The sequence below is a fragment of the Manis javanica genome, chromosome 9 (assembly GCF_040802235.1).
Source record: "Manis javanica isolate MJ-LG chromosome 9, MJ_LKY, whole genome shotgun sequence".
NCBI classification, from domain to species: Eukaryota; Metazoa; Chordata; class Mammalia; order Pholidota; family Manidae; genus Manis; species Manis javanica.
In genome coordinates, this window is record NC_133164.1 from 70,488,371 (window position 1) to 70,512,963 (window position 24,593).

General features: G+C 44.3%; 1 protein-coding gene across 19 annotated transcripts in view; it reads left to right on the plus strand.

Moving 5' to 3' along the window:
* The window catches only part of DTNA (dystrobrevin alpha), a 385,540-nt gene that overhangs the window by 255,288 nt on the left and 105,659 nt on the right, over positions 1–24,593 (plus strand). For all 19 annotated transcript variants that reach the window (XM_073212753.1, XM_073212748.1, XM_073212755.1 and 16 more), the window contains 2 exons: positions 2,313–2,380; positions 9,949–10,029. In XM_073212753.1, the coding sequence (XP_073068854.1) occupies positions 2,314–2,380; positions 9,949–10,029 (148 nt within the window). In that variant the 5' untranslated portion in view covers position 2,313. Of the gene's footprint in view, positions 1–2,312; positions 2,381–9,948; positions 10,030–24,593 lie in introns of those variants that run through there.

Genomic DNA, 24,593 nt, shown 5'->3' on the forward strand with positions numbered 1-24,593 from the left:
CGTAATTTATAATGGATATAAATTAGTTTCTCTATTTTCAAATAATCTCTGAAACTAGTACAATAAGAATTTAACTCCTCTCTAAGTCACTTTTTGGAAAAATAGTTGAAAGTGCATTTCATGGAAAGCAAACTTAGCTTATTTTTCTCTTTTTTTTCTGTTTTACTCATTTGTTCAATAAATACTAGCTAGACCGATTATTTGTTGCATGGATTTTCCTAGGCACTGTGAAGAATTCAACATTTTTTAAGTTACTGCTCTCAAAAACCTTACAGAAAGACAGGCAGAACGTCGACTAGACAAAGAGGTGTCACAGACCTGTACTGAGTGAGCCCTCCCACTGCCGTCCTCTGCGGTTTCCTCTTGATGGTTCTTTTCATCTTGTTCCAGCAGAGAGACAGACTCGAGAACAAGTCACTGGTTCTAACCCCTGCCTTTCTATTGCCTCAACTCTACTTCTGAACTCTTGAAATAAAAATTGGAAGCTGTATCAAGACTATTCTGTGAATGTCAGATTGTTATCTACCCACTGGCTCTGGAGTAAAGGAGATGGGGTCATGTGAATCAGGAAGAGCATGTTCTTCCTCAGATCTCTGTATCAGCCATACCTGCATACTTCACATCTAATAAAGTACTTGGCTGTGTTTAGCAGTGAATTGTTACCAAATTGAGGGAGCTTCCTTATTAACTCTTCTCCTTCCCAATTATTATTTAGGCCTGACCCTCATTATATCAGCCCCTCCCCCCATCATGAATGGGTACACATTCTTCCCTTAAATCTGTAAACCAAGGCTATTCTATGCCCTTCTTTCCCTTCCTGACAATAGGCAAATAATCCTTGACTCATAGAAGCACCTGGTAAAGCTTTTTAAGCAGTCTAGCATCACAGTTTTTCACCACGAATTTTTCCTTTTGGCCTCAGATGAGTCATTTTGTACACAGCCCCGGATCTTTTGAGCAATCTTCTGTAACTTATTCTGTTAAATTTACCCCCAGGTCATCAACCTCTCTCACATTCACATATTTTTCTTCCCACTTGTGGGGCTGTAATGACCTTCTTGTGCTCCCACTCCTCTCATGCTTCTGTGTCTGCCCCACTAGAGGGTAAGCCCCTTGGGGCATGGGTACGGTTTGATTGCTGTTTTGTACCCAGAGCTTAACTGGGTTCTAGAGTATTGAAGGTACTCAATAAAGGTCTGTTAAACAAATGCTCAGGTGATGGAGGCTCAGAGGAGAGGCACAAGCCCAGCCAGTCAGGGAGTTGGCGGATTTCAGAGGAAGGTACGCCTGAGTGGGGTCCTGAAGGGCGACAGCAAGTCATGCAGGCTGGAAGCGGGCCACCCAGACCAGCAGGCACTGGGCAGGGACAAAGACCCGCCCCTGAGAGACAGAGGCCCCCTTGAAAGGCAGGCAAATGCTGCAGGCATGTGCCTTTGGTCACCACGCCCAGGAATCAGCAGGGTGGCGTGCACATACTTGTATGCATGTGTATATGCATGTACATGTGTTCAGGAGATGGGACTTTAGTTTATAAATTAGTTTTTAATTAGATACAATAAAAAATTAACCTACAAGACCTGAAATATTTAGCCCAATGGCCTCTATCAAGCTAAACAACATTTCTATTAACTTTCTCATTATTTTGTTTCCTTAAGTCAAATTTTAAGTTTTTTAATCTTTTTCTGTTCTCTTGTAATTGTTAGCATTTTCACAGTATGTTTTAAATAGCTCCACTGTAGACGTTAGCATGGCTAAGTAAAGAGGCATCACCCTGACCACCTTGCGTAAACTGTCACGTGCAGGAAAGTCGCTGCAGGTTCTTTTCAACCTGGAGATGAATATTTAGAAAATGAGCTGCTTCTAAACTAAGGTTTTGGGTGGAACATACGGGTTCAGACACCCATGGTGTGCACTTTACTGAGTCCATGAAACACTCAATCTCATCATCTGTTGAGTGGAGTCCATATCACCTCTATATTCTTTGTAGGTATTCCCAAAATTGAAAAAGAAACTTACGTGAAATGAAGCACCCAGAAGCTGGTAGATGGTTGTGTTCACTTATGCACAATGTCATCTTCTGTTGCTATTTTCATGTTAGAAAATAAAAATTTTATTTGCTCTCCAACAACTGCAACAATATTATATGTGGAAAAATATGTACAGTAATTTAAATTGTGAAAGTTAAGCTATACTTTTTAATCTACAGTTTTAAATAGTGTATCTCTATGTTTGTAGCCAAGTGTGTTTGCATAGAAGTGTCTTTGCCTCATTAGCATGAGGATAATGTACATTGTAACTATTTTGTCTCTTAGAATGATTGAAGATAGTGGGAAAAGAGGAAATACAATGGCGGAAAGAAGACAGCTATTTGCAGAGATGAGTAAGTATAGAACTTTAAGGAGCACCGTACACTGGATGCTCATAAAGCACTAGAAATAACCACTTACGGCATTTGTACTTTCCTAAATTCCTTGCATAAAATGTACATCTGGACATTTTTGTCTCCTATTAGGTAAGGGTTAAATTAGTCAGTGAATCCCCATAATTTGTTACTAAACTAAACATATTTTATATGAAATAAAAAGTTCCGTGCACCTAAATGTAAAGACACATACAGGGACATACTTGATGGGCACACTTGATAAATGCTATTTAGTGTGGCATGAATACAGTCAGTAAACTACAGCCTGTGTTCACCCCCTGCACTGTCACTGTGCCTGGTACACTGTAGGCACTGGATAAAATTCATGAAATGAATCATTGAATGTCTTACCTGCAAAATGATGTGTTTTCATATGGGAAAGAAGAGTTAGGCAGGATTCCAGACCCAATGATACGCTGTCATTTGGACTTCACGCAGGGGGAAGAATCTGTCCTACACCCAGTGTCTTAAAAGGAAAAAGGAGGAGCTTGGAGGTGACCTGCTGTACAGTGAAACCTAGGCTGTATTTACCAGCTGCAGTGGAGAGCCCACTGAATAAAGGTTCCTGGTCATGTAAATGCAGGTTCCTGTCTAAGCAGTCAGTTGGTGGTGTCTCCTTTATAGACCATTTTTTATTCATAAGCAAGAACTTGACATTGGGGGAAACCCATCTCTAATTAAATATTATAAAGAAAAGGGTACAATTCTCCTACTGTCTTTCCATTTCTCCTTCACTGCCTAAGGAACGAGGGTGAGCAGACTTGACTGTAAGCCTTTTTCTCTGAGAAAGCAGTAGGCAAAATTAGGTTTCCACTGAAGATTGGAGCTGATTGGCAAGAATGAGAGTCAGAGCAGATAAAGGAAAAGTCCCAGATAATAAAATTCCGATTTCCCTTTATCATTCCCAATGACCTGGTGGCAACAGGACAGCGTCAGAACTAACAAGGAAGAAAGAAAGTTAGGATTGAAGTGAGGAGTCCCAACCATACTCCTTGCTTTTTCCACTTTTAGAAACACATCTGAGTGTCGAGAGTCTCAGCCATGACTTCCCAGTTTCCTGGCCGTGTTTGGTAGTGTGTCTTCACTTCTGGCTTTGTGGCCTCTGCTGACACAAATCTAACAAGCCAGGAACCTAGCTACTGCCTGCCCATCTAAACACAATCTAAATGGCACAGTGTCTTCCCAAACCACAGAGTCTTAGACTGAAAAGGCAAGAGCCGCATATGTCATGGGCCAGTGTTTTGTCAAGAAAAGAAAAAAATTAATATGTAACATATAAAAGCAAAAAAGACTTCTGGGAAATCTTTGAATCTATCACTGTTATATTTTAGACTGTGTCAGCCAGCACATTGTAAGAATTATAAAAGTTGCTTTTAACTGATGATTTTGTGTATACTTATCTGAGTTTAAGTGTATCATCTCAGGTCCTTCGGCCTCTGGTGCTGTGCAGGGCACAGATACATATGTCACAAATGCCTTTTGAATTAAAGTTGTTCAACTCAAAGAAAGATTGACATAAGTTTTTTAGCCATAGAGACAGAGAAGTTGTAAGTTTTTCAAGTGAAAGAGACATAGGAAAATTGTGCATTTATTTCCCAAATTGTAACTTTCTCGTTTCACAGTAACTTCTCAGGGATGTCATATGCTTCATTAAATCATTGTATGTGTCCTCCTGATTTGTGATTGGCATGAACAAGCCACACAGATATTACCTTCCTTCCTTTGGTTATATCAGGTAATGGAATAAGATGTCGGTCAAAAACAAGTAGACATGTCTGACCTTGACAGTCTGAGCACCAGGGTTAGGTCACCACGGAGTAGGACATGCCCACAGTGAGTGGGATTCTGCTGGATTAAAACAGCTGGCTGATTTCAAATAGAGGGCTTGATTTTGATAGGTAGACAGCTAAATGAAGGAAAAAGGTAATCTCATTGAGAATATGTTAAATAGTTGAAAAATATATGGGTTACCCCAGCTCTATCAGTAGGACACCAAAAAAAAAAAAAAGACAAAGAAATTATTATCAAATACTGACATCAAAACTTGGGAAGTAACTTCTTCCTGGAATCTGTGATGTCTAGCCGGGAAGCTAAAAAGGAGGAACTTACAAATCGGGTCAGCTAAGTATTATCTAGAAATACATTTTTTTAATAGCAAAAGAAAGTGCCAAAGAAATTCTCTGCTTCAGAAATTACAAATATCAAAGAAAATTTGCATGTGAAGGAGTTTAGAAGGCAGGGCAGACTTTATGCAAGGTATTGCAAAAGGGGAGAGAGCTTAACTCCACTCCAGGGGGACAAGCAGGAGGGCTTTTAAGCAGGGGAGGGAGCTGAGCCTGTGCAAGGGCAGAAAAAGATAAAGTGGGGAAGTTGATCAAGTGGTTGTTTGCTGTTTGTCACAATTAAGAGGTTACCTCCTCCCTCCCACAGAGACTAGAAGGTCTCCTTCCAAGATGCTAGTGCAGAGGGACAGCTCCCAGTCCCTGGGTTGTAAAACTGGCAGGAGGCTGGGAGAGTTACGTCTCAAAGGGGCAGGCAGAGAATTTGCAGTGAACAGTGTTCTAAAGTAAATATTATAAGAAAAGGTTGGTCAGAGACCTAGAGTCAGGTAGAAGCCTGTCTAAAGTTTCATCACACTGAGGGAACATTGAGGTATCTTGGTCTTACAAAGCCAAAGAACAGAGAACAGAGATCCACAAATGATAAGAACACAATAGGAAATTTGTGAATGCAGGTGATGGTAGGTGTTTGCATTAAACATCTGCTCTGAGCTTTTAGCCACAAGTTGCTGAAGCATAAAGAAAGGGAAGGAAAGGAAAGGAAAGGCAGGGCTCACAAATAAGCAAATAAAGACTGACCTCATGGGTATTTAAAGCAATTCTGTGGCCACCTACGATGATCAAAGAAGGTCTGGGCAAGTTGCCCTTAACCAAAAATCCCCTTCAGTAAAATGCTCTAATTACCAGTTTATTTAGCACCAAGAGTTAAAGCTGGAAAGGCTCTGGTCAGATGTGAATGTCATTCTCACCTTGGCCTTCTCAGCCATCAGATATGTTTGCCAGACTGGCCGTTAGCAGCACACCTGGTCTGTTCTTGGAATTAAACTGGCCTCCTTTGTTTTTCTGCTCTTAGAGCACATTTACTCTGCCTTGTATGACGCGTACTTGTGAACATGGCATGTCATTCATTGTCGTGAGCTGTTCCTTTAGGACAAACCCTAGACCCTTACCTTTAATCCATTCACCTTAGGTGCTGAATCAGTGTTGATTTAAAAACCCACAGAGCACAGGATAGGTGAGTTTCAACGAAAGGAAAGTCATTAGAAAACACTCTTTCAAAACAAGGCTGCCTAAAAACGTGAGGTAGGTCACGGGGAAAACCGACCTTTTGATACCCTGGCCTCCAAGCAGAGGCAGGGCTGGAAACCGCAGGAAGACAGGTGTAGGAACACAGCAAACACCATCAGATTGTCTGAAGGCAGGCAGCTTCTCTGGAAGCTGACTGCAGTCAGAGGCACATGGCTGGAACGGAACGTCAGCATGATTTCACAGGGCACACCATGGGCCCTGGCAGGCACAATGCTATTTCCTCGTCTTCATTTCTGTGCTCTCAGCCCTGTATGATGGTGGTGTCAAGGTCACCATCCTGGAAATCCTCTTATGCCACCACCCTAGTCTTGTCTTCTGCTTTTTCTGACCACCATACTTCTCTTTTTCTGTCTCTTAGTGCCCTCCAGAACCCCTGAAGTCAGATTTTACCAGAGTTTTGTTCCTGACCAGTTCTCCCCATATGCTATTTGACTTTTTGTCCAAGGCTTCACATTATCATACAGCTCTGAGTGTTCAAGGAGCCCAAAACCACCTTCCATGCTCCCACGAGCCAGCCTATGCAAAATGGACAGCGTGTAAACTCCATGTCCCTTCCAGCCTTGCCGTCTCGCTGTCAGGGCATCCACTGCTGCAGCACCTTGCAGGGCCACACAGTTAGCTGCTGATAGTGCTCAGCACAAAGAAGCTGAGGTCCTCACCACTTTCCATATTCCTGGAGCCACGTAGTCCCTGGACGACCATCAAACATCTGGACACTGTTCAGAGACAGGGAGGAGCTCCTGTTCCCAGTTTGTGCCTCATTTTGTACAGTGAGGAATACCTTCTTGTACACAGTCTCCTACTGCAAAAATATTCCCAGCCTTGGCCCTGTCAGGGTGCACTGCCACGTTTTATGTTGGTTAATAATGCCTGGAATGTATTCCATAGACGGAAGGAGTTCCATGTCCATATACGCAGCTACCCGTGGATATCTCCACTTGGACATCCCACAAGTGACCCAAACTCTGAAGGCCAAAGCTGAACTTTTCACTTTCACCCACCTACAGACCTGCTCCTCCTACTGCCCGTCACTGACCTCCGTGTGCCTTCACACCCCTCTGTCACACACACACGTGCATCCTGGCAACTACCAATCATGGAAAAGAGCTCAAACGAGGTCTTGCTCTGCGTGAGGCTACTCAGACTGTGATGATGCCAAAGCCAAAAACTAAGTAGGGCTGATTCATTGGATGGCTGGAGAGGTGGATGAATGTAAGGGGAGAAAGTGGGAGGAATGGAGGGAGGTAGAGTGAGAAAGAGTAGAAGGAAGCAAGGAGGGAAAATCTTGAAAGGAAAGACTGGATTTGCAGGAGAAAACAATGTGATCCATCAGAATTTCCCGACTGCGTCGTTGCATTCATGTTCACCACTTCTCTCCAACTGTGGCAGGAATATGAGAGCTTTGAAGAAATGGTGTCAGAGCATCTAGTTGCCTTCAATGAATTAGCTTTAAATTTTTATTATAGAAAGTTTCCAGTGTATAGCCAAAGAAGCTCTACTTCTGCTCTACAGAGGTAGAGCAAACAGTATTCTTGTCTAGCCTTAATCATTCACCCCCAGACCGCACTCAGCTTTCTGGGTCCCAGACCCCGTTATGGGTCCTGTGCCCCTCGCTGTGTCTGTGCAAGCTCATGTGCTGTGTCCAAAAGCCTGAATTCCTCTCTCACCACATGTGCTCAGCCGGGAAGAACTTCACCAGCAGGAGACACTGGCAGACCTCCAGAAGCCAGCTGAGCATCATCTCTGTGTCCTTCTTTACTGCACCCAGAGAGATGCACATTTGCCAAATTGCACCTGGGTCCTGCGTGAGAGGGAGACTCTCTGTTCTCAGAGAATACAATCTGGCAGGAACTAAGGAATGTAGTTGTGTGCTGCATCATAGCGCTTTTATACCTGGCGTTTAAATTGCTATTCTTGAAGAGCTTACACAAATAATATATGTCCCTAATGTCTTCTTTTAAAGATACAGAGACTCTCCTGATTGTTGAGCTAAACTCAGCATCAGTAAAAATACTTCTCATCCCAGGAAAAGGCAGAGTTATGGTTCAGGCATCCCTCTGGCTCCTCAGCACCCTAGAGAGCTCATTTCTCAGGGGAGCCTGTCGAATTCACAGAAGACATGAAAGCTTAGAGACAGGAGACAAAAATAAAAAAAGACTACCTTCCTACCTGTAGCTCCCAAATAAGCATTTAAATGGAAAATATGAAAGATCTGACTTAATATAATTACATATGATTCTTAAAATCAGCTTTTTAATGAGTTGAAAGCTTAATAAGAGCCAGAAGAATGAGCTATTTAAAAAGTTGATTTAGTAAGTGTCCTTAACAAGGTAGTAATAATTGCTTTCTATATAGTCTATCCAGGTGAGGCAATAGCTGTGCTATTTGGGTTAATTTTGTGTATCTCATTTCAAGAAAATATTAGCCAGCCCTAGAGCAGAGTGACTAGATAGCTAAGGGTCTCAAAACCATGTCTGGTGATAATGAGAATAAAAATAGCGACCACGTATTGAAGCCCTATTGGGTTCTGTGCTCTATAGTGGACATAGTGATTGAAGTGGCTGTGGGGCTGGATGTCCTGAACCTTAGAAAGTCAAGGAGAAGCTACCTGCTCAGCTAGACTTTACATCGTGCCATGGTGTGCATGACCTTCAGATGGCCCAAAGGTGCTCACAGGGGCCATGGCAGCTGCTTTGCAGGGTTTGAGAAGTGAACCATCCACCAGCAGGGAGAAAGATCATGGGGCTCCAGAAGTCAGCTAGCACAGGCGGACTAAAGTTATGGGAAGCAAATCAAAGCTCAGATATAAGAAGACATTTCTACCACTGATCATTGCTCAGAAATGGCCCAGGAAACCTTTTGAGGGATCCCATGTATTAAGCACGCACTGTGTACCAGCTGCAGAGGTCACCAGCTGGCAGACTTGATATTTCTATCCCCATTTCATATGTGAAGAAATCAGATGCCAAGTTAAGACCTGTCAAAGTTCACACGATGAGGAAGTGAAAGCTTAAGGTCACTGACTCCAAGGCTCATTTTTGTTCACATCCTACCGTTGAAAATAACCCTATGTGGGCATCACCCAGATGTCCATCTAGAGAACATGACTAAGAGAATTCCTGCATGGTAAGGGTAAGTCCTACCTCTGATCTCCAGACGTCTAGTGTCAATGAGCCTGTTGGTCAAGCAATAAACTCTCATAAGAACGAATGTTCAGTGATCTGCCTCACAAAACCATATAGTAACAGGAGAACTGACAGTACTTTTAAGTGAATCAATGGATCAGTTTGAGTTGAGGGACACCTGCTCTCTCATTACGATGCTCTGAGTCAGCTTCCTAGTATGATTTCTTCTGAGCCCGCTCATTTCCTTGCTGTCCTGACTCTTGTGTTCTGAAGCATTCATGTAGCACTCCTCTGGCCCCAAGAAAGGTCAGTGCAGGTCAGAAGATAGCTCTGTGCCTTTGAATCTGTTATGAACCATAAACATGGGCTTGGAAAAAGTCAAATATTTACAAGTGGAGAAGAACAGACATTTGTTGAAAGTTCTGTGTTCTAGAAACAGCCCAGAGAGCCCAGAGATACCTGTCCAGGGAGCATCACCAGGAGCTCAGATGAAACAGTTGGCCCTCCTGGCAGGGCCACGGGGCAGAGGGCAGGGGGCACGGCGGGCCATGGGGTAGCAGTGAGGTGATGTGATGGGGCCATGGAAGTAGAGGCAGGTTTGCAGGACAGAATGAGGAATCATAGTGGGTGCTCACCTGGCACTTGCTGGGTGAGCACAAGGCCTGGGCACTCCAGGCATAGTCACACCTTTATTACCCTCACAACTACATCCCCCACCTTCCAGATGAGAAACCTGAGGCTTTGAAAGCAACTGGCCTCAGGTCACACGTGGAACATACCAGCGTTCAGTGCACTCACAGCTGGTCGCAGTCCCTTGCGGATGACTGATGGCATTCCTGTCTGCTGTCACATGGCTGTGCGTGACAGCTTGAGTGGATTGCTCTCAGACATGGCGCTCTCTTCTCCTGGAATCTGAGGACTAGGGGCAGACCTGTTCAAGTTGTAAATGTATTTATATTCTAACAGAAATAAGAAGCACGCTGAGTGCATGGCTTATGGCATAACTGTTTGACATCTGTGTACCTTCCCCCAGGGGCACAAGACCTGGACCGGATCCGCCTCTCCACCTACAGAACAGCCTGCAAGCTGAGGTTTGTCCAGAAGAAATGCAACCGTAAGTATGCCAGTTGTTTGGCCCAATCACCTCCTGAATCTTGTCGTTTACATTTGTTACTCAATTTACTGAAAACAGATTTTCTTGCAAGTATTGATAAAAATATGTTTACATGACAAAAAATCCAGTGTTGTGCTACCCAAAAGGCAGCTTAGTGGCCCCAGGAAGTGCTGACTGCCCCTCACGGCCACAGCCCTGGTGGATGAGCTGCTGGACCTCGCATGACCTGTTCCCAGGATGGTTTATGTCTTGATGGAAACTTCTTTCCTCTTTCCGCGGTATTGTAAATTCAGGACCACCAAACGGTTTCCAAGAACTTTATAACACATTAAACATTAAGTCCTCCTCATATTTATATTTTCTTTACAAGTACAGGAAAATGTTTATAAGCTTCTGGAAAACATTTAAATCTCTTTCTGAAACTACAAAATTAGCTCTTCTTATCATAGTTTGAGCTACATTTACCTACATCAGATGTAGGAAGAGAAGAGGCAATGCTTAAAGAAACAAAGGAACTTGCTCTGGCTTCTTCCCAAATCTTAAAGCCAGATCATGATCTCGGTGGGCAGCTTCACACACACCCTCCCTGCTGGGCAATGCTTCTGCTGAATTACCACATCCATTTGGTCAGAAAAAAATTGCTTCACAGTGCATGGATACGAACTTCCTCTTTTCTTTTTTGAAAACTGCTATAAAAAATTAATGACTGTTATCATCTAATTAGCATTGGATAAATTAAGAAAATGGAAACCATACTGTCCTCGTGACATACACATGAGTCTGGAATGACCAGCATGGGGCTTAGACCTGGCGGCGGGTAGACCCACCACCTCCACATCCCGGCCTCCCAGCGCCCCTGGCAGCTGTTTCTGGGACCCGGAGGCTCGGCAGTCACGACTGTGGGGACGGGATGGTCAGTGGGCAGCTACTCCTCCAGCTCCTCGCCCGCGGGAGTGGCTACGAAAGGGGTTGAAGTTTGGGACAGGAGAGAAGGGGATAAAAAACAGGTTGGCCACATGTCAGAGATCCCGCAGGATGCCGGAACGATCCAAAACCCGAAAGCAGTGAGGCAGCAGTGCCCAGCAGGCTGTGGCCACGCACGCAGTCCTCGCTGGCTGGCTCAGGGCTCTTCTCCAGGACAGGTGTCAGAGGACCGGGACACGCCCCCGCGGAGGGGGCACGAGCCGGCGGGGCCCCGAGCACCCCGCGGAGGGGGGACGAGCAGGGACGGGTACTCTGTTTCCTTCAAGCCCTGCCGAGCAGAGCCTTCCTTAGGCTGCTCTGAGCTTTCTATATAGTCTGAGCAGAGATGGGCGTCTGGAAAAGTCCTTGCAAAAGGGTCAGGGTGAACGAAAAGCTAAGTGACTGAGAAGGAGAGGGAACGAGGGGGAGGGCACAGGGGCAGCGAAGGGCCGGGCACCTGGCAGGCCCACAGCCAACGCTGCCGAGACCCTAACTTCCCAGCCGGCCCTGCGTCCCCCCTGCTGTCTGGGCTTCTGCTTCCCCTTTTCCCGTCTGGCCCCATCCATGTCCTGCACCCAGAGTGGTGCTGTCCTCACAGTGCCCTTGGAGAGCAGTAGGGAAGCCAGCGATAGTCCATCCCCAGGTGCAAACAGCTCAGACCTGCCGTTTACCCCTTTGTTTAGTGAGCTTGTGGGGAACAAGCCACTTGCAGGAGGGTGGCCAGCACCCAGCTCAACACATGCTGGGGACCAGGCGCAGGGCCGCGGTGGGCAGGCGCCGCCCCACCTGACAGTCCCAGGTGCAGTTAGGTAGATGGACTTTTAGATGGACATGCCTGAGTGGCGTGGGACTGCAGAGAGGAATTTGGGCCCTGGTTGTGGGATCCCAGGAAATGGGGCCCTGTCCTGGGTGGGAGGGCCGCTGAGAGAGGAGAGGAGCTATCTGGACTGATTCTTTTTTTTTAATTGAAGTATAGTTGGTACACAATATTACATCAGTTTCCAGTATGCAGCACAGTGGTGCACCAGTTACCCACATTATTAAATCCTCACCCACACTAGTGCAGTTACTGTCTGTCAGCACAGGGAGATGTCACAGAGCTGTTGGCTCTATTCTCCAGCTGCACTTCCATCCCCATGACCAACTTATATTATAATGGAGAATTTTTGTGCCCCTTTATCCCCCTCCCCCTCCCCACCCACCCACCTCAGCCCCTCCCTACAGGAACCACCCGTCACTTCACAGTGTCTGTGAGTGTACTGCTGCTATTTTATTCATTTTGTTTTGTTTTTAGATTCCACAAATAAGTGAATTATAGTACTTGTCTTTCTCCACCTGGCTTATTTCACTGAGTATAATGCCCTCTGGGTCCATCTGTGTTGTCACAAATGGCAGTTTTCTTACAGGACTGAGGAATATTCTGTTGTGCATACATACACCTCTTTATCCACTCAACTGTCAGTGGACACTCAGGTTGCTTCCATATCTTGGCCACTGTAAATAATGCTGTGACTAACATGGGGGTGCATATATCTTTTCAAATTAGTGATTTTGTTTTCTTCAGGTAAATTCCCAGAAGTGGATGGTGGGTCACATGGTGATTTCAGATTCTGAGGAACCCCCACGCTGCTCTCCACAGTGGCTGCACCCGTTGGCACCCCCACCAACAGGGCAGGAGGGCCCCTTTCCCACAGCCTTGCCTGCACCCTGTATTTCTTGTTTTGTTGATATTAGCCATTCAGACTGGTGTGAAGTGATACCTCATGGGTTTTTTATTGTATATATTTTTTATTGAAGTGTACTTGATATACAATATTATATTGGTTTCAATATACAACATAGTGATTGAGTTATTTACATTATTAAATTTTCACCCCAACGAGTGCAGTTACTGTCTGTCAACATAGAAAGATGTTACAGAATCATTGGCTGTATTCTGCATACTGTACTTTCATCCCTGTAACCAGTTTCTATTGTGACTGAGCCTAATTCTGAAAGAATTAGCAGACATTATGCAGAGAAATGTTATTTGCCCTACAATGTATCTTAGAAATTTCATACATTTCCAGATGGGAAAAACATTACATTCTATATAAGCTAAGCAAAATTAAGCTTTAAGGAAGAAAAACAAGCATATTTTAAATGTTCTGCTAAAATCGAGCTGCTTTTTTAAGTTGTTTCCACCTGGTCAGAAGTGTTAAATGCAAATAGTGTATGTGTCCACTGAGTTTTCCTTTCTGACAAACATGACCTTCGCAATGTTAGTATCTCACCATGCTACCACAGTTGGGCCTGGCTTATCTTAATCAAAGGTGGAGCCTGCCTTTTAGGAAGATAACAGGGAGCTCAGTGTTTATGTGACAGGCTATCAGTCAGCATTGAAGATACAGCCCTGTATCAGGGGAAGATCGCTTTTGTTTGCAGTAGAACCTAACCCACTGTAAGTCATGTATCTTACCATGGAGATTTACCCTTACAATAGAAGAAATGAAAAAATCCAGGTAATATATTAGTAAGTATGTCACTTCGTTGGAAAATCAATATACTGTTTACTTCGTGGGAAGCGATGGACCTTCACTGAGAGCTTGTTTATTTTCAGGCCCAGACCTTATTTATGGTAAAATTAATTTTTGTGTATTGACAAAACTAAGCTTTAAAATCCTATAATGAAGGAAAAAGCAATAACTGATACTTACAACGTCATCACCTAGAAGAAAATAAATGTTGTCTGTTGATAGCATGGGGTTTTTAGGTTTTCAGGAGATTTATCTTTTATCTAAATCCAGACATTGGAAAGGCTAGTTAATTCTCCATATTTACCTCCCGGCAGCCCTGGCCCACTATGTTGGTGGTCTCCCACAGAGAGCTGTGGTCCCTGTCACCAACGGTCATGTCCACCCCCCTTTAATGCAATTCCTGATGGATGCTGAGAATAACTGGCTCCCTGTATTCTAGAAAGTCTCCTTATAAGAGACAGAAAACTGGCCTATGGACTTAAATGTGGCCCAGCACCTGTTTTTGTATAGACTGTGAACTAAGAATAGTGTTATACATGTAATGGATTTGGAAGTGGAGAACCAAGCTGTGACCACAGTTATGCAGAATGTCAGCCCCTCAGAAGTGCCAGTCCTCTCATTGGCAGTCCAGCATTTTAAAAAATGACTCTACTATTATATTTCTAAATTTAATCAGTAAAAATGTTGTGGAAATTTCCTTTCTCTCACATATATGCCAAAATATTACTACACAGTATAGTGGTACCTCTTGGTCCACAAAAACATGTACTAGCCTCTGCTATAAAAGAAGAGTCATACAACCCCCCTCTTTTTTCCTCAGACAAAAGATCCCTTATTCTTTCAGCTTTTCTCCATGGGATCTGTTTCCAAGTCAGCTGCTTCCCTCACCGTCCATCCTTGAGCCCTGTCCCCTCCGTCCCCACACCATGAATGCTCATCACTAACGCAATACAAGAGTGACTATCTCTGAAAATTAGCAAAGAGCAACTCAGCTATTTTATTTTCTAGGAGGAATAGGACAGAATGTAGAGTACAAATAATATTCCCAATAATGCTTTCTGACCAACATTAGCTTCAGGTTTCCTGGTAACTTTTCACAAAAATAAATACCCTAAATGACAGTTATAAACGTGTGAAATGGCAACATGTCAGCCTTTATTTTAAACAAATAACTATTTCCTCCTAGGACATTATTTCCTCAGTCAGCATTGACATGGTTAATGACCCAGACGCTCTATCATGTCAGCAGATCTTCAGAAACTACTTTGTGGTCAAAGGAACACAGCCTCAAGTTCAGACACAACATAAGGCACTGAGAGACGTAAAACAGAATCTCAATTCCCTGCTGTTTAATAGTGGGAACAGACGTAAGGAGACAAGGCCACCCTCCCCACACCCACACCTACCGGTCCCACACTGTATCATGGTTCTGGTCACAGCCTAAATTTCCTTTCTGTCCTATCAACTAAAACTTAATTTTGTTTAAAAGGAAAAGAGGAGAAAAAGTATACATTTGCATCTGAGCTATCAGAGTTTCTCAAATATCTTTCCTCTAAGAAATGAAGCTTTTTGAAAGGATCCTTCATCCAGTTATAATCTAAAGTTAGAACACATGCTTTTGTTGGTAATATCTCTGAACTTCTTTCAGGATTTCTTGTGTACCTATTTCCCTAGTTTTCTCTGTCACTGTGGAATTAACCCAGATGAGTGCTGCCTGTGTGGTAAACCCTGAATACATGCTCTGTAATGAGCATGCTGCCCCTAATTCTGTCCTCACCAGCCTGGTAATGAGCCTTGTGCTGCAGGAGTTAGCTGTTGGGTAGGTTTTAGAAGTAAGTGCTGGTATCCCATCTAATTTTCTTCAAAGTAGCAGGCCAGCATATCGCTCCCCTCCACCTCACCTTCACGCAGGCAGATTGGGCTGCCTGTTCCAGTTTTCTGTCACTGCAAAACAAATCACACGCGCTTACTATCTTACATCTCTGTGGGTCAGAAATCCAGTGCAGCTTGACTGGACCTCCACTCAGGGCCTCACATGCTGAATCCAGTGCCAGCTGTGTCTGTGGTCCTCACCAGGGCTTGGGGTTCTCTGGTAGGGGAACTGGCTGTCGGCAGACCTCGTTTCCTGCTGGCTGAAGAGTTGAAGCCTCTGTTCCTCGTCAACAGGTGGCTGGGGCTCTGTGGGTTCCTGCATCTTGCCTCACAGCCCCAGAGGCTGTCCAGCATATAGATGTTTACCTGCGCGTCAGGCACTGTGTCTCTCTGACTTCCTCTTCTGTGGCCAGCCAGAGAAAACTCTTTGCTTTTGAAGGATTTATTTCAGCCTACCAGAAAAATCTCCCTATTTTAAGGTCAACTGATTTGAGACCTTAATTATATTTGCAAAATCCCTTCAAAGCAGGCCCTGGGTCCGTGTTGGCGTATATGCACACTGTGGACCAGGAGTCTATGGGGAGAGCCCGTGCCTTAGGAACCTGCTTACCACACTGTCCAAGAGCATGGATATCTGTGTTACAGATAATGACACTTAGAAACTTGGATGAAGAAATAAAGTTTATAGTAAAAACTCAGGCAGGAGAAATGATCCCCAAAGAGACACATATCTAAAAGAGGAAGAAGGACTCTCTCCATCAGGAGCTGGAGGAAGAGCAGGAACATTTGGTTGGAGAAGTGGTGGAAGATGGCAGACCCTTGGAGCATGATTATCTTTGTGCTATTCCAAGTGTTTGGGGCACACATTTTCGTTCCTGATGTTGGTCACTCTGGACACTTGTTTTGAATAAAGGAAAGGACATTGCACTGGAATGCAGTGTTCCCAAAGATCCCTGTGGAGAAGCTGGTGACAGCAGCGAGGCACAGACCCTCGTACAGGTGCCCGTGCAGCATGGCGGTGGAAAAGCTGCTCCGGGGCACCCGAGCCTGTGGCAAAAACTGCCTTAATCAGAGCAAACTTCTGGTGCAGAAAAGCAATGATTCTAAAGTCAGTTCTTGTGATATGGGTTTAATTAAAGTCGCTTCGTCCCCTTAACTGCTTTAATTCATAAGATCTTAAAGATTCAGGGCCTCATTTCCTGTATTTACATTTTCTGAGAATGGTGCAGTTTTGTCTGCCCCAGCTCACCCAACATGTGGACCAAGCCATGCCTGGCAGAGCCACCAGACAAAGTCAGAGGCTGAGAGCTCCGCTTCTGACTCGCAAATGGTCGCCAAGTGCCGCGGTGACAGGCGCTCTGTCCCCGTCATCAAGAAGCAAGCATGCCGACACTGTGCCTGTTGGGAGGCTGATAATGGCACCTGGCCGAGTAGCCTTAGTTTCTCAGAAAAACAAGACATTTCCATGTGAGATCAAGTACGATGCACTTTAACTTTTTCAAGTTCAACATGGCTGAAAACCCAGAAGGAGAATTCAAAGAAGGAACCATTGGAATGTGGCCACAGCCACCGTTCACAGCTCTGCTTGCCCCTGCGCAGCTCTGCACCAAGGTCTGTGTGGAAGCCGCTTGTTTGGGGCGCAAGCTGAGAACAGAACCTGGACACGGAGAGAACGCCAACAGACCATGCAGGCACATCCTAGGAGCCCCTGAAATGTACCCTGGAGCCGTGTACCCAGGCACTGAGGAGGGGTGCTGATCCAGCCGCTCTGTGCTGCCTCAATCAGAGGTCTCAGGGGTTGACCCCTCGTGCTGCTGGGCTGCACCCATGTACCAGCTGTCAGTGCTGAAGCATCAGGGGCCAAGTGCTGTCTGAACCACACTGAGCCTCCCAAGGTTTGCGTCACAATGGCCCCTCCTGCGGGGCCTGGAGAAAGAGGGGCCAGGGTTGTGAGAAGCACAAAGGAGGGTCAGGAGGTCACTTGCGGGGACCCTGGCTTCCTGCGGTGGACGTTTTCTCCTCAGTATTTCCTACTGACTTCTGAAGATTTTTCTTTTTACAAGAGATATGCTTCTTATATTCCTGACACCACTCAAGATACCTAGGGGTAACCTGTCCTGCGCAGTGCCCATCTAGGGCCTCTTCATCCCACACGCTGACCTGTCCCCCAGACCATATCCATGCACCTGGGAATGGGATGGGTGGGAGGGGGCTTGCTACAGATCCTGAGCAGAAGGTGTGAAGGCGGGGAAGGCCTGGGCCGGGGGTGTGGTTGGGATGTAGGGAATGGGACGCACACTGAAGAAACCTATAAAGCCACAGGTAAGGGTAAAGTACTACCAAAGGGGAGGACACTCGAACATCTGGCTTCTGAGGTTGTTAAACAGATTCTGAGCAAAGTTAACACTGCCCCTGAGAAGTTAGGTACTGTTCAGGTCTTTCTTCTCATTTACCTTCTCTTATTATTTTTACAATCCTTGGTATAATACTTTGAAAAATAATAGGCTTAATAATGCTTGTTCAGTTGAATTTAATTAAATTTAATTTACAGTATGACAGCTATTGAGCCAACAATGATTATATCTCATTTTGAATAATGATGCTGGTTTACCAGCGCAATTTAAGGAAAACAATAATTTTTCCTAATAGACAGTGGATGTGAAGACTGGCATGATACTCAGTTTGATTTGACACCAAAATTATATTGTGGGCCTTTCCTGGAAGGCCCATCATCCACTTTCATCAGGAAATTAAGTGAAACTAAAATGTTATCTTTGTAAGATATGATTCTGTCCAAGGATCTGTACTGTCTTGCTGTTACGGGCAAACTTCAGGAGCAAGAAATATGTTGAGTTTGAAAGCATAAAATAAATCAATGAGCTAAACTCAGATGTTTAGATTCTTATTCTAGAAAGGTAGAGCTCGTGGCTCGCTGCTAGAAGTCAAATATGAAAATTATCTCTAATTAACTTTTTTTCTGAACTTGGTGTTTGGTTGAGCAATGGCTCTATCGTCGATGTAATCACATCAAAGTTCATTTGTTGACCCTGGCAGAGCAGACCACCTCACTTCTTCCTCCCTAACAGCTTTTTAAACACTGGTATGATCAAAGGCCTGCATAAGGTATAAAAATAAGTTATTTATTTGAGAAAATCTTAATGACTAGCTAATTAAGCTAGTGTTCCCAGGAGTCCCGTGATCCTACTAAATAAATTCCTCTCACTCCAGTGAACATCAATATCTTGTTCTTCCTTCTCTTTATTAAGCCCAAATTTTAAGTCATGCTCCCTAGCAGTGCTCCTCAAACTTCCTTATCACAGGGCTGCCCTTATCACAGGGCTGCCCTTATTGCAGGGCTGCCAAACACCAGGCCTGTGGAACCAGAGGCCACATCTGAGACCACCTACTCAGCACCCATTTCTCACCACTGCACTGGGTGGCTGTGGGCAGTATTCGTTTGGAAATGTACTCAGCATCACACTTTACCAGACGGAAATGCACAGGTTCTTTCTCTGCTTACTGCAAAATTGGAGAAGTGTTATAAACTGGGTAGTAGAAAAGTTACGACCTGACTTTCCGGTAAACCCCACCAGAAACTCTGCTGGCCAGTCACCATGCAGGACCTGAGAAGCCATCCTCACTCACCGCTCTGCCACTGGTCTGCTCTGCAGGCCTACCCCCGGGGTCCCCTCAGGTCATGTGGTCAGGTCCCCTGTAATTGGGAGCCAACCTGAGCCCTTCCCACCTCTTATAAACTTTACAGTTTCCCCCCTGCATTTGAGCTGTAATAGCTGCTTAAACCTGCCCTAAGGATATCGGTCTTTGGTGACTCGCTCTGATCCTGATCTTCAGTTGGGCCATCTGAAGGGGTCTCTCCCAGGGAATCACAGCCTCATTTACGGCCAGGCTCTCACTGTTAAATCACCTGTAAACATCAAGCATAACGTATTGTACAACCTTCAGAAATACTGGTTGGGTTTCATTTCTTTAGAAAATATTGTGGAACCTCAGTTCCTGCTCCCTCCCCCAGCCCTGTGCATAAGCACAGGCCGTCTCTCTCCACATGCCGAGTGCCGCACAGGCAGCAGCTGTACGGCAGGTAGGGATACGTTCACCCTCTTCCCCTCATGAGCTGGGGTACTCTGAATTTCATGATACGATTTAATCTGAAAGTGACTAAAAGGGTCACTTCTGTGTGACAGTCTGACATCATCGTACCCATCAGGAGGAAAACAAATCTGGAGTTCTAGAAGAAAGCTTGTATTAAGGGAAAAGTATCTTCTTAACAGAGTGGGGCAAAACTAGGATTTGATTTGAAAGAATTTGGGGAGGGGAAGTGTTGTAATACTATCTGAACATGACCCTAAATTTTAATGCCTGTTTTCTCTCAAAAAAAAGAATAATGCATAAAATGTATATAGTGGTTTACAGTTTACTAAATGTTTCCCATTGTAATTTTTGTTCCCCAGAACACCTATAAGGTAAGAAAAGTGGGTATGAATACTCCTATTGTACAAATGAACAAACACTTAAGTACAAGTCTACCATCACTAAGCCCATGATTTTCTCTATGAGAGAAAAGAGATGGTTGCATGTACATCCCACTGGCTTGTTAAATATCTCTGTTCTCCATCACCTGTAAGTCCTGTATTCTCAGGGACCTGCCAGTTTCATATATACTAATTCTAGAACCCATACCTCTGCGGCCATATGTAAGGGCTGAAAAAATACTGGTCATATGAAGGAAATGTCTAGTATCTGGAGAGGAAGGCTAAGAACAAAGGCTGCTAGTGGCGTGGGGAATGCATGTGCAGAGGAGCCTGGGGTCATTCCCAGGTCTCACAGGGGAAAACGCTCCTGTCCACCCCTCACACCCCAGCCCTGGGGTGACATGACCCGCATGTGAAGCTCCTTAAGAGCATTTTTGCTTACAGTATACTTGGCATTAGAATTCTGAATGAGACTTCCCATTGCAAAGCTGTCATGGGAAAAGGCAGTGCTCACATGTGCTCGCCTTTCAGGGCCAAGGACAGAACTTCACTGGCTGGCTCAAAGAATGAATCCCATGGCTAACTTCCCTACCAGCCTACAGATACATTTTAGGAATCTGATATGTGGATGAACACAACTAGGCACTTCAAACCCACAGTATAAACCAATGCCAGAAGTACCATATGAACTTGGTTCTCATACTCTGAAGAGTCTGGTTACATTGGAAAATTCATGTTTCCTGAAGGTCAGGGAACTTGGGGAGCAGAGAACTGGATAAGTTTTCAGGTGAAGCAACCCATGTTCTTTGCAATGAGCTTGTCTCAGAGATGGGAAAATAAGTCCTAGCAAAGCCTCAGAGAGTAGTCATCATCCCTTTAAGCTTGGTGGCAAGGCGGGTGGGGGTAAAGTAGGTGTGTGCATGGGTGCATGTGTGTGCACGTGCGCACACACGCACAGAGTCTGCACGCTAGAGTGTACATATATTCCCAGTGGCTTATTGATACTGTGTTCAGCTCCAGACTAGCTGCAGTTTCCCTTTCTCCTAATTAAGACAGCACATCACAGGCAATGATATGTAAATATCATACCCTCTAAAACAATGTGTATGTGCCTAGTTAGGTAAACCATTTTTAACCTAAATAAATTGATAGCGACCAGCTCCTGTGACATCCTCACAGCCCTCTAGAACATGGCAGGCTGTCCTGATACCAGAGGACTGAGAACTGCTGACTTCGTCAGGAATACATACTGCTCAGGGATATTGTTAAGGGGAAGATTCCCATTTGCCAGGTCTGGGCTGGGGGCTTGAGAGTCTACATTTCCCGCAAGCCAAGTGCCTGTGACCAAGGATTGTCCTGGACCGGGAGCAGCAGCATCAGGAGCGACTTTATAGCCTCGCAGGGTGTGGATGGATAGCCCCTACTGAGAACCTCAACTCCAAAGAGACTAAAATGAGGTCACTGTGAGATGAATGTTTATTGACCTTCTCCACTGCAAGCCCTGGGAAGCCTTCGAAGAGTTTATAAATCAGTGACTGTTAGAATTGCCTGGAGAACTTTGTCACAACCTTTTCCCATCCTCCTAAATTTGGGGAATCAGTAAGTGATAGTATCTGGGCTTGGGAATTTTGAAGAGATCTCTAAGTGCTTTAGAAAAAGGACCTATGCTCAGAGTCACTGACCTGGACCCAGTTTCTATGATGTGGACCAGGGAAGCTGGCCCTGGACTAATTGATGACATAGATTAAACCCTGAAGTTGCCCTTTGACATTACTATCCTTTCTGTACCCTCTCTCCCAGATTTTACCCTTTTTATATAATTCTCCTACTTCTAATGAAGTTGATGGCATCAATCATTTCTACCTAGGCACAAAAGGGTTTGCCATTTTTGCAGTTTTCCCAGGGATACTTGGATTTAAGTCATCTTTGTGGACTAAAGAGTCCATCTCCTATTAAAATAGTGTGAGGCACCAGCAAACAGATAAGAAACACTGCTGGAAATCAATGAGCCCTTTTCTTCCCACCTGCAAACAGTTCCCTCTACTCCCATACTTCTGTCCCTGACCTAGCCCTTTTCTACCTGAGATTGCCTGGATTTAAGGAAAACTCTTAAAGCTTTGTCTATTGCCATTTATTTGTAAAGACAAACTGTGAGGTATTAGTAATTAATGTTTGAAATTAACAGTAATATAATTTTTAAGATTCTGTGAAGTACTAAATACTACTTAAAAAAATACATTGTTGATGGAAAAAGATGGCAGCATGAGACGTAAGGCAGAAACCTCCCAAAATCACATAAAACACAAAAATACAACAAATACAAGTAATCCTCAAAAAGCAACCCAAAGACTGTGGAACAGATGGCCTACACCTGGAGAAAAGGACCTCACAGAAAACAGTGAAGTAGCAAGCCCTCCGTGCACCCCAGACCACAGGCAGGAAAAACAGAAATGGGGCAGGGAAGGAGTAGAAGCCCAGGACTGCTGAACACCTAGCCCTGGAGACTTGCTCCAGGAGCATGAACCCACATTACATGATGCTCTGGAGATTAGTGGAGTTAGAAAACAAAGATGGGTGGCTTACTCAGAGAGACTGAGATTCCAGTCACTTGTGGAGAACAGATACCCACAACTGCCCCCCCTGGAACAAAAGAAAGGCAGGCACTTTGAAAGGCTTCCCAACAGTGAGAGGGCTGCTAAAGGGGCAAAGATTACACAGAGCTTGCAGCTCAGGAGGAAGGGCACATAGACAAAATCATCCTGGCACACTCAGACCAGCATGTTAGGAGCTCTCAGGAGCTTCAGGCGCTCCATCCCCCTGGTTGGCAACACAGCCCCAAGGTCCCCCACCGTGATACACAACCTGCCACTCCTTCCTCCCAGCAGAAACCAGTCTGCACACCTGATGCCCCCACCATCACAGTAGGCCAGCCAGAGGGCAGCTCCACCTATGGCAGCTACAGGGGCATAGGACAGAGGCTTTACCCTGCACACTCGGACCACTGGACCTGACAGTGGAGACAGGCACTACAGCCTGGAAGGCAGGAGAGAGCTCTTTCCTCCTGGCACAAGCTGGTTCTGCTTGCCTATGATCCCCACCATTGGTGCAGATACTCAGCAGCTCCAGAAAGTAGAGCTTCTGGGCCCTAGAGGGTGCAGCCTACACAAAGCTGTTATTCCATAGTAATCATTAGAAATATGAAAAGGCAGAATAATCTTGTACAAACCAAAATCCCTCAGACACCAGAAAGAGGGTTCAGTAAAACTGAAATCACCAATCTTCTTGATAAAGATTTCAAAATAAAAATTGTAAACATGCTCATGGAGCTACAGAAAAGTATTCAAGACCTCAGAGAGGACTTCAAGAAGAGAAACTTAGAAAAATACAGAAAAGTATTCAAGACCTCAGAGAGGACTTCAAGAAGAGAAACTTAGAAAAATACAGTATCTGAAATGAAACATACAATGGAGGGATTTAGAAGCAGAATCAATGAAGTAGAGGAGATGGTAAATGAAATAGAAATTAGAGAACAGGAATACAAAGAAGCTGAGGCAGAGATGTTAAAAAAAGGTCTCTAGGAATGAAAGAATATAAAGAGAACTGTGTGACCAATCCAAACAGAACAATATTCACATTACAGGGGTACCAGAAGAAGAAGAGAGGGAAAAAGGGATAGGAAGTGTCTTTAAAGAAATAATTGCTGAAAACTTTCCCAACCTGGGGAAGGAAATAGTCTCGCAGGCCACAGAAGTGCACATATATCCCAACAGAAGAGACCCTAGAAAGACATCACAAAGATATATAATAATTAAAATGGCAAAAACATCAAGGATAAAGACAGAGTATTAAAAGCAGCCAGAGACAGAAAAAAGATCACCTACAAAGGAAAACCCATCAGGTTATCATCAGACTTCTCAGCAGAAACCTTACAGAACAGAAGGCAGTGCCATGATATATTAATGCAGTGAAACAGATGGGCCTCCAACCAAGAATACTCTACCCAGTAAAGTTATCATTTAAATTTGAAGAAGGGATTAAACAATTAAACATATAAGCAAAGGTTGAGGGAATTTACCTCCCACAAACAGTCTCTACAGTGTATTTTGGAGGGACTGCTATAGATGGAAATGCTCTGAAGGCTAAATACCTGTCACCATAGAAAATAAAACCACAGTAAAGGAAGCAGACTAATTAATTACTAAGCAAATGCAAAATTAAATCAACTACCCACAATGTCAGTCAAGGAATATACAAAGAGTACAGAATATGACATCTAACATATAAAGAGTGGAGGAGGAAGAAAAAGAAGGGAGAAAATAAAAGAATCTTCAGATTGTGTTTATAATAGCCTAATAAGTAAATTAAGTTAGACTGTTAGATAGTAAAGAAGCTGTCTTTGAACCTTTGGTAACCACGAATCCAAACCCTACAATGACAATAAGTACATACCTATCGATAATCATCCTAAATGTAATTGGACTGAATGCACCAATCAAAAGACACAGAGTTATAGAATGGATATAAAAACAAAACCCATCTGTATGCTGCCTACAAGAGACTCACTTCAAACTCAAACATATACACAGACTAAAAATGAAGGCATGGAAAAAGATACTTCATGCAAACAATAGGGAGAAAAAAGCAGGAGTTGCAATACTTGTATCATATAAAATAGACTTCAATATAAAGAAAGTAACAAAGAAGGACATTATATAATGATAAA